General features: G+C 59.1%; 1 protein-coding gene across 2 annotated transcripts; it reads left to right on the top strand.

Moving 5' to 3' along the window:
• Window positions 1-669: 669 nt before the first annotated feature.
• On the top strand, window positions 670-9,366 carry ZFTA (zinc finger translocation associated). Of its 2 annotated transcripts, XR_009052584.1 has the most exons (6): window positions 670-811; window positions 2,982-3,479; window positions 4,004-4,390; window positions 4,761-5,312; window positions 5,472-8,292; window positions 9,182-9,366. XR_009052584.1 is itself a non-coding variant. In XM_057726543.1 (5 exons), the coding sequence occupies exons 1-5, from the start codon at window positions 670-672 to the stop codon at window positions 5,930-5,932; spliced, it is 2,040 nt and encodes a 679-aa protein (XP_057582526.1). In that variant the 3' UTR covers window positions 5,933-9,366. The 2 variants fall into 2 exon arrangements, 1 of the variants encoding a protein (XP_057582526.1); XM_057726543.1 differs by having other exon boundaries at window positions 5,472-9,366.
• The last annotated feature ends 788 nt before the right edge of the window (window positions 9,367-10,154 follow it).

The following is a 10,154-nucleotide window of genomic DNA, read 5'->3' as shown; positions in this document are numbered from 1 at the left end:
CCGCGGCTCCACCCTCTCTGCGGGGCCGCGGCCATCTGGGGCCCCTGCCAGTCGTGTCCGCTCTGGGGCCCGCGCCGAGCTCGCGCGGGGGAAAGGCAGTCCCTGGCGGGGACCCGGACCTCCCCGCCGGGCGACCCCCTTGGCAGCGCCGGTGCAGGGAGCCGGGCGCTGCGATGCCCCGAGGGGGCAGTGGCTGCGAGCCGAGCCTGGGTGGAAGCGCGTCGCAACGGACGCGGCGCCCCTGGCCACCTCGGTGACCCTTCAGGAGCCGGGACCCGAGCCCCGGAGGCGGCGGCGGCGCGGGCCCGCGAGGACGGCGAGGTCCGTGCTCCCAACGTCCGCGGCGGGCGTCGGCTGCGGAGCCTCGGTCGGGCTTGTTGCCTCCCGCCTCTCCCCCCAGCCCCCCGCGAGCCGGCAGGAGGAAATAGCGCGCGGCCCCTTTAAATTTACCCAGGAGCCCTTAAAGGAGCCCCAGGGGCCCCAGACAGGAATCCCCACCCCGGTCCAGCCCGCGCCGCCGAGCGAGCAGCCAGCCGTCCGTGCGGCCGGCCGCCCCGTGCATGCGCCCCGCGCCCCGGGGCCCCGCGCACCGAGCGCCGCGCGCGGGCCGCCGCCCGCCCCGCGGCCCCGCGCCCTGCCGCCCCGGGGCCCCGCTCCGCAGCGCAGCGCATGGAGCCTGGCGGGGACCACCGGAGCCGGAGCGGCGGCGGCGGCAGGGGCGGCCCCGGGCCAGCAGCGGCCTCGGCACGGGGCCGACGGCTGCCGCCCGCCGGCTCGAGCGGCGGCGCGGAACCCGAGGAGGACGACGGCGGTAAGAGCTGGCTGGGGCCGGCGGCTCGGGCGGGGGCCCCGGCATGGGGGAGGGGAGGGCTGCGGCTCCGGGCTCCGGGCCCCTCTCCGCCGCCGAACAAAGGGGGGGACGCGGGCAGGGCGGCCAGGGGCGCCACCTGGCGGGCGCGAATCGCGGCTGCAGGGCCGGCGGGGGAGCCCCCCGCCCGGCTCCTGGGGTTGGCCCGCGGGGCTCGGGCGGATCCCCTCCCCCTTAAAGGGCCCCGCGGCCCCCGCCTTGGACGCCAAGCTGGAGGGGCCCCAAAGGGCCTGGCCAGGCGCCACGGGGCGCGCGCTCTGGGCTGTCGGACTTGCGGCCCCCGCCCCTTTCTCTTTCAGACTCCCAGGTGGTCTCCCTTATCCGGCTGGCTGTCTCTTAAAAGTCTGCCCAGACCTTGTCCCTTTCGGGGGCTTTTCCCCAGAGGAACTGAGCTGGGGACTCCGCTGCTTAAGTTGGGCAGTCCTCTCTTCTGTGGCCTTGCCTAGAGAAAGGAACCTTTTTTCTTTTTCTTTCCCTGCGTTCTCCCTGGGAAAGAGCCTGGCTTGCGCCTTTGGGGACCTACCAGTACCTTCCCCGCGGCGGGCAGTTTTTAAAGGGATGGGCTCGCCCACAAAGACAGACACCCCCTCCTCTCCGCGCGTTATCCCCTCCCTTCTTTTTAGTAAATTTGCCACAATTTGTCAGCTATAGCGGGACCAGCCAGTCCTCTTCGTTTACTCTGAGAGGAGACTTTCTTCATCCCTCTGCTGCAGGGTCAACGCCTTAAGACCCAAGAAGCTTCTGTCCAGGCTAGGGAAACTCAGCCCTAATCCCCGAGGTCCCCTCCCAGAAATTCCCCATCCCCTTTTGTTTTTAAAGAATCCCAGCTCCTCCCCTTTTTTCGGCTCTTAAAGGGCCAGTCCACCTTAGACTAACAGATCCAGCACTGGAAGGATGCTCAGAGACCAGCTAGCCAGCCAGTGCCTTTGCAGACAAAGACGCTTAGGCCCAGAGAGCGGACATGACCTACCAAAGGTCACAGAGCAAGTTAACCAGTAAGGCCAGGAATCGAACCCAGGTTTCTGACTCTCAAACTAGTGCTTTCTTTTTCTTTGGATCTACTTACGCCGAAACTAAACAAAAACACCTTGATGACAGGAGCCCTCTCTGATCCTGCCTTTTGTTTCCCAGACTGTGAGATTCTCCACTGGGAGAATGACCACACCTGTCTGTTCAGCCTCTTTGGCCAGGAGACCCTTTTCTAAATAAAATAAGGTCCAAACTGTAGGGAAAGTGGGGGACTGCTCAGTGTCTCTGTTTGGCAAAAGGGAACACCACTGGGTTGGTGGCCTCTCCACTATCTGCCCTCTGATTGCTGGGCAGTGGCCAGCTCCTGGCCAGAGCAAAAAATAAATCCTCAGAAAGACTTAATGGACTCCAGTGGGTGGTGGCCACTCCCTGCTGCAGAATCTTCAGTAGCCACTCTGGTGGCCCTCCTGCCATCCTGCCCTTTCAGTCGTCAGCTCTCCCAGACTCTAGGAAAGTCAGAGTCCTAAAAACTCCCTTCTCCGGAGGTGCTGACAGCTTTGTTGTAGGGGTCCCTCCTCTGGGTCCCTAAATTTGGGGAACCCACAATGCTTAGTGCCCCTTAAAATGGGATTCCCAGGAGGGTGTATCTGAGGCATTATTGGAAAAAGGGAGAAGATCATCTTCGGGTGGGGCCCTCCTGGCTGGGGCCTTGGGCGGTGGGTCCTGCATGCAGCCCTGGATGCAGACAGATGCCCCCTTTGTTCTTCTCGCCCTGCTGCCCGCTCTGCTCCGGCTGTAACTGCTGCGGCAGGCTGCTCTCCTGGCTTTACCCCTACAGCTCTCATCCAAAAGGGTGCTTTGCAGAGCCTACTGCCTCCTTGGCGTTCACCTTATTTTTTAAAAAGTCAGAGCTGTGCCTGCATTCTTTTGTTCTTGATCCTCTTTTAAAGGGGTCTTGCTCTTTGTAAAGGACCAATATTTTGACTCCCTGCTCTACCACCTCTCTTTTATTGCTGTTGCCATCCCTTTCCTGCCTCTGAATGACCTCTCTCCCGCTTCCCTCCTCTTGCAAAATCAAAGCCCTAGTAAGTTCTTTCCCTGGAAATCGGAGGTTGAAAAACTGTCTCCCTTTCCCCCTCTTCAGGGCAAGATCTTCAGCTGGAAGGGGGTGCCTTTGGGTCCTGGGGGAGTGCCCCCCTGCCCTCCTCCAGGGCCAGGGGACCAGCATCTTCAGGCAGGAAATACTCAGACCACTGTGAGGCCCGGGCCTCGAGGCCTGGAAAGAGCCGCATCCCCGGCCGTGACCACCGGCGCTACTACCACGACCACTGGCGGCTGGAGTACCTAATGGACTTCAACCCTGCCCGCCACGGCATGGTGTGCATGGTGTGCGGCAGCTCCCTGGCCACTCTCAAGCTCAGCACCATCAAACGACACATCCGCCAAAAGCACCCCTACTCCCTGCATTGGAGTCCCCGGGAGAAGGAAGTCATCAGCAACAGCTGGGATGCCCACTTGGGGCTGGGGGCCTGTGGAGAGGCGGAGGGCCTGGGGGCCCAGGGGGCTGAGGAGGAGGAGGAGGAGGAAGAGGAAGAGGAGGAGGAAGGGGCTGGCCTCCAGGCTTGCCCGCCCAAGGGCCCAGGTAATATAGGACATGGGGAAGCAGGGGCCTGGGTGGTGGACAGGGCCAAGTGGGGACAGCCAGGGCTTCTTAGCCAACCAGCTGGTTTTCTGGAGCAAATTATTGCTCCTTTTTGGGGTGAGGTCTGCTTACTGGACAGTAGTGGGGGAGAGACAGGGGAATGTGGGGGTCTCCAGCATCCCAGACAGCTTTGACATTCTGTGGTTTTAGTGGAGGCTGGAGAGAGAGGCAGGGGAAGGGCTGGGAGCAGAGGGTACTGGGAAGGTATGACTGACAGTGAAGTCTAGGGAAGGGGCTAAAATGTGGATCTGGGGGAGGAGTTGGGTGGGCTGACAGTTTGTGTGCAGGAGGATTAGGAGATGGAGGAGTTAAGACTTGAGGGGAGAGGAAGGGAAGGGCAAAGATTAGGCAGTGGGCTCAGTCAGAATGAGGGAGAGGCTTGTGGATGGAGGACCTGGCTGTGGTGGGGGGGCTCCCCCAGAGGGCCAGCATCTCAGTTCCTTCCCTCCCTCCAACCCTTTCAGGCAAAGCCCCAGCTGGTGAGGGCAGCCGGCGCCAGCGGCGAGGGGGCCCAGGGGCACCCCGGGCTCGGCGTCGGCGCCTCTCTGCCTCCCGGAGGGCTGGGGGCAACAGGGGGCTGGGTGCCCGGCGCCTGGAGCGGAGGCTGAAGGAGTCCCTGCAGAACTGGTTCCGGGCAGAGTGTCTCATGGACTATGACCCGCGGGGGAACCGGCTGGTGTGCATGGCCTGTGGCCGGGCACTGCCCAGCTTGCACCTGGATGACATCCGTGCCCACGTGCTGGAGGTGCACCCCAGCTCCCTGGGGCTCAGCGGCCCCCAGCGCAGCGCCCTGCTGCAAGCCTGGGGTGGCCAGCCTGAGGCACTATCTGAGCTCACCCAGCCCCCACCAGGTGCGAGGCCCATCTCAGGGCCAGGACCACTTCAAATAAGGGATGCAAAGTGAGGTCTGTGGCCAGAACGGGAGGGACTCATCACACACACACACACACACACACACACACACACACACACACACACACACACACACACACACACACACACACACACACACACACACACACACACACACACTCTCTCTCTCTCTCTCTCTCTCTCTCTCTCTCTCTCTCTCTCTCTCTCTCTCACGCATTCACTCACTCTCTCTCTCTGGTTGGGGCCTCTAGCTTAGGGCTGGGGTGAGGAGCAAGGGACCCTCTCTGCGTGGGTAAGGGCAACCCAGCCAGCAGGCTGAGCCCCTCTCCCTCACCCCTTCCCCAACAGACGATGACCTCGTCCCCCAGGACCTGACCAGAAAGAGCCGGGACTCGGCCCCCGCTGCTGGAGCCCCCTCCTCTCAGGATCTCAGCCCCCCAGACGTAAAGGAAGAGGCTGGCTGGGTCCCTGAGAGGCCCGGGCCGGCAGAGGAGGAGGAGCTGGAGGAGGGCGAGAGGGTGGGGGTCGCGGGCCGGTCCCCGCGGGGCCGTGATCACCGCCGCCACTACCAGGAACGCTGGCGGCTGGAGTACCTCATGGAGTTGGACGGCGGCCGGCGCGGCCTGGTGTGCATGGTGTGCGGGGGCGCGCTGGCCTCGCTCAAGATAAGCACCATCAAACAGCACATCCGCCAGCGCCACCCGGGCTCCACGCGCCTCAGCGGGCCAGTCAGGGCCCTCATCGCCCAGGAATGGAGCGAGAAGGCCGCCCACCTGCTGGCCCTGGGGCTGCCCTGCCCCGAGTCCCCCAGGGAGCCTGCCGCCCCCAGCACAGCCGCAGCCTCCGAGGAGGGGGGAGGGGAAGAGGAGGAGGAGCCAGAGGAGGAGGAGGAGTGGTGGGGTGAGCTGGTGAAGGGCCAGAGCAGGTGGAGAGGGAGAGTGGGGCCAGGGGTAGAAGGGGGTGGGGAGAGTGGAAGGTCGAAGGGGCGATTGGGGAGGGGGACACGGGGGGGTTATGAAGCCGAGACACCCCAATGTGCGGTCCTTTGTTCCGTCCTAGGCGACGTCCCGCTTTCCCCTGGGGAACCTTCGGAGCGGCCGGCCGAGGAAGAGGAGGACGACGAGGACGGCCCAGAGCCTAGGGGACTCGCCTTCCCACCGCTACCCCCGCCGCCGCCGCCTCCCCCGCCGCCTCCGCCCCGCAGCCGAGAGCAGCGGCGGAACTACCAGCCGCGCTGGCGGGGCGAGTACCTGATGGACTACGACGGCAGCCGGCGCGGGCTGGTGTGCATGGTGTGCGGGGGCGCGCTGGCCACGCTCAAGGTCAGCACCATCAAGCGGCACATTCTGCAGGTGCACCCCTTCTCCATGGACTTCACGCCCGAGGAGCGCCAGACCATCCTGGAGGCCTACGAGGAGGCGGCGCTGCGCTGCTACGGCCACGAGGGCTTCGGGCCGCCCGCCCCGGCGCCGCGCGACGGCGGCGCGGACCTCAAGGCGGGCGCCGTGTGTCGCGCGTAGAGGAGTCGCACTCGAGGGGCCGTTCCTGGCCGGCTGTCCGGCTGGGAGCCCCAGCTTTCCCGCGGCCCTGGCCGCTGCCGCTGCCCCCCGCTGGCCGGGCCGGGCGGAGATTCGGGATGGGGTGGGGTCTCCGGCTTGCGCTCGGATCCAGAGAGCTCGCCAAGGTAGTTGGGGCGCCGCGGGAAGCGCGCTCTCCCCCTTGGACCCGGAGCCCGGGCCCTCGCCGCTCAGGGCCACGCGTCCCGGAAAAGCCACAGCGTTTGCACGGAGAGCTTCTGGTCCCCGGCCGCACCCTCACGAGGCGATCCTGCGCCAGGCCGGGACCGGGGCACCGACAGGCAGTATTAGGTCTCCAAGTAGGTGGGGGAGGGGGGGGCCGGGTGGAGAAAGGACGCTCCGGCCCCTTTTCCCCGCCGGGGTCCCACTTCTCAGAGCTGTCCTCCGGCAGGCACGGCTCCCGGGTCGGGGCGGCTGCTGCCTAGTCGTCACTGGCATTCTCGGCCGCTCGGGGGCCTGGACTGCGGACGAGGGCCTTCCACGCGAGGAGGGGCAACCGGGCTTGGGAGCCTGCGGGCAGGGAAGGCGCAGCGGACCGTGGGGTGGGCGGTGCCCGGGGCGGGGGCGGAGCTGGGCCCGGACCCCGCCCGCTGCGCTTGCCTCCGGGGCGGGGCTCTACGGGGACGGCCCCACCCGCTTCCCCCTCCCCGGCCACAGCCGCCCGCACCGAGATCTTGTAAAGGGATTAGCACTTTTTTCCTTTGCTCCTCTCCTGCTCCGAAGGCCTCCTTTCACCGCTAAGCTTGGTCAGGCGCTCCTGCTTCAGCGAGCCCGGGGCACTGGAGGTCCCGGCAGTTGGCGTTCTGTTCCTGTCCCCTTTTGTACGCGGTGGACGTGCCACCCGTTCTCAGACCCCAGGGCCTGGGGCGGGGCCTCGGCCTTCTTATCTCCCCGTGGCAGCGCCAGGTCCCGAGGGGCCGAGAATGGGCCCCACGATCTCCCAGGCAGGTCCGAGAGGGATGTGTAGATTAGTTCTCCTGTGGAGAACAGGTGGCCCCGAGATCAGGCCCTTTTTGCTCTTTGTATTTTATTTTGAAACTGTATTTAATGCTTTTATATGAGAGGGGGAGGGGCGGGAAGAGCTGTCCGTCACCCTTATGTGCAAATGTCTTATTTATTATGCGTGTATCAGAGATAAGCTGTGAGGTGGTGGAGGAAGGACCTAAGAGGAGGAGCAAGGAGGAGCGGACGGGAGGACCGACCCCCAACATCATAGACTAATGTGTGCCTCACCAGGCCCCTCCTCGGAGTCTCTGATACCCATGTCTGCTCTTCACATAGCCAGGCCAGTTCCTTTGGTCTTAAAGCCTGAGAGTGGGGAGGTCAGCGGGTTGGGACTTCAGGACTGGGTCTGGAGGGGAAGGGGCCCTGGCACCTGGCGCCAGGAGCTGCCTCTGTGGGTGGGAAAGCAGAGAGCAAAGAGGAAGCCCTTCCTCTCATCCCAGTGCCCCCAGGCCAGAGCCCAAGGTTCAAGTGCCTCAGGCCCAGTCCCCTCGACTCTTCCTGATTGGGAATTGAATTTTATACCACGAATTTTATAGCATTTTTATATAATTCAAGATTGTCTGAGTTGGAAAGACCTTGGAGATCATCTACTACCTGCCCCCACCCCTTTCACAGATAGGTAAAGTGAAGCCCGGGAAACTGAAATTATCCTACATCAGATAGCAACAGTACTAGGACTAGAATAAATATTTCAGCTCCCAATTCAGTGTTCTTTGCACTACACCACACAGCCTCCCAATCTCTGGTAAATTAAAACTTCTTTTACTGTTAGGCCTGTCGAAGGATGGCATGCGTTGGGCGCTGCAGGCCCTCACAGTGCAGTTGTGGGCTCCTGGGGATGGCAAAGAACAGCACACTTCCCTGCAATGAGTATTTTACAGGGCAGTCTTGCCACCACTGTCTTCAGCGGGAGGGTGCCAGTAGCAGCCTTCTCTATCAGAACTCCGGAAGTAGGGCTGCCTGCCACCTGGCCCAAGACCTCTCTACTGGGCAGAGGCTCTGGTGTTGTGTTGTTGATGCCACCTGGGGTTCAGGAAATACTGCACGGGCTGTTAGTTGACTGAAAAGTGAATTCCTAGAGTGTTTGAACCTCCAGGTTTTTTGAGACAGTATTAAAAGCTTGAGAACAGGGATGATGGATGGCACCAGGTTGGGTACTGCCATTCTTTTATTTTCCTTCATGCATGTTGTTTTCAGATCCAGGAGTGTTCTGCCACTTTTGCTACTCTGCCTGTTCAAAAACAGTAGGCAAACTGGGGCAACTGTTATAGTCATCCAAGCCCTCTGCCGAAGTTCAGGTAAGCCAGGGCAGAGAGCAGGGTGGGAATGGTTTTTCCCCTTGATAGGCAGGGGAGAGGACTTAGGAGGGCAGGAGTGGATGTCTTTATTGAGAAGCAGCCCCAAGCACTCCACTGGTTCTCAAAAGTGGCCACCAGAACAGCATCATCACATTAGGAAGTTTGTAGGAATGCAGATTCTTTGGGCCCCACCTTATAGACCAGAAACTGGGGTGGAGCTCAGCAGTCTGTTTTGATAAGCCCTCCAATGATCATGAGGCATGCTGGAGTTCTGAGCACCAGTGATCTAGAAAGTGCCACTGCAGTGATTACTACACTTTGCAGCTATAGCCTCATGAGTTAGAGTCAGGAGATTAGGTGGTCCTCATCTTTTGGTGCCTCCTTGCCCTGGGAGTCTGACATGAACAGGTGAAGTTTCTTCATGAATATTTTTGTTAATGGTATGCTTGCTATTATGGCCAATATGTAAATGTTACTCTGAATACATATTTATATACCATGTTAGTGATATTATTTGAACATTTGTATGCGTATTTGTGAAGTTGTTTGCATCAGTTATTTTTTAAAAATTTCAGCCTATGTTTTCTAAGAGGTATGTTAAATAAATTTTAAAAATCCAGCTTAAGGGTCATGGCAGCCTTAGTTCTGGGAGAGAGCAAGTCTGAGACAAGTTCTTTCACCAAAGACCTGATGGAAAAGTTTCCATTTTCCATGGTGACTGACTCTCATTTTAAATACATTGTGACTGTGAGTTATAGGCTGCTTCATGTTGCAGGTCGGGGAACCCTCCTAGGTTGGTGTGAACTGAGACAACAGACCCCTCTGGCCCCTTCCACTCATCATCTTTCTCCTAAGGTCACCTCTTAGAGGGTCTCTTATTTTCTTTCAGAAACCAAATGCACAGCTTTGCTCTACTATGGAAATTCTTCAATCTTGGAAATCATTAACCAGTATCAACTATTAGTCGCTTTTTAAAGCCTCAAAAAGTGGAATGGGATGGGGGCCAGTGGAAGCTTTGTTTGGTTCTTACTTTACCCAAACTGTGTATAAAGAATAAAGTTAGCAGAATGACACCACAGTCACTGTGTTCTTTTTTTTTTCTTTTTTATTAATACCACATCAATTTGCAGTTTTACAGGAACCAAGATTCAAGCTCCTTAAGTGCTACTGTACTTTTATGTTGCACGCACATACACGCACACACAGTTTCATTAGTAATTTTTCACCTATAGCTTTTTCTTAAAAAAAAACAAAAAACAAAAAATTCCTGTGTGGCACAAAGATCTGTCCAATTAATCTAAACACAGCAGTAACAAAACAAAGAGCTAGGTGTGGAGGCTTCCAGTGCAGAAAAAGGTCCTTTGGAGGGGAAGCCCAAAAAGATGATCAGTGCACTGACTTCCTGGAGGGCAAAGGATGGGGATGGAGAATGCACTTCCTACCATGACATGAAATCAAACACTTCAAAAGAAAAGTAGGCTAAGAAAATAAGAGAGTAGAGTAAGGCAAGGGTACCTTTTACCCATCTAAATTCCTAAGTAATTTCCTCAACAAAGTAGAAAGAAGACTTCCTTCCACTACCTTCTACAGAGCTGCACTGCTTTGGGGCTGTCAAAGATTGTAGCCTTCACTTTAAAGTCACTGGTGCACATTCTCTCTGGATTATCATGGCTATGAGTTACAACCTGAAGGAACTCACAGATGATTTTCTTTCACTGAACTTTCATGTTGGAAAGGGAGGAAGACACTTTAAGTCTCAAATGGGAATCAAAGATTCCCAAATGCCCTCCATCTGATGTCAACGTGAACTATTCTGTTGTTTTTTAATTGTGCACGGAGCCCATCAACACGGTCTGGCCCTG

Source organism: Hippopotamus amphibius, chromosome 3 (assembly GCF_030028045.1).
Source record: "Hippopotamus amphibius kiboko isolate mHipAmp2 chromosome 3, mHipAmp2.hap2, whole genome shotgun sequence".
NCBI lineage: Eukaryota > Metazoa > Chordata > Mammalia > Artiodactyla > Hippopotamidae > Hippopotamus > Hippopotamus amphibius.
Note: the sequence above shows the minus strand (reverse complement) of the source record. Positions and strands in the feature narration are given on the sequence as shown.

Coding starts and splice junctions, on each gene's coding strand:
- ZFTA (XM_057726543.1), top strand. CDS start 670: ATGGAGCCTGGCGGGGACCACCGGAGCCGGAGCGGCGGCGGCGGCAGG. Junction 812..2,981: donor ACCCGAGGAGGACGACGGCG/GTAAGAGCTGGC, acceptor CCCCCTCTTCAG/GGCAAGATCTTCAGCTGGAA. Junction 3,480..4,003: donor TTGCCCGCCCAAGGGCCCAG/GTAATATAGGAC, acceptor CAACCCTTTCAG/GCAAAGCCCCAGCTGGTGAG.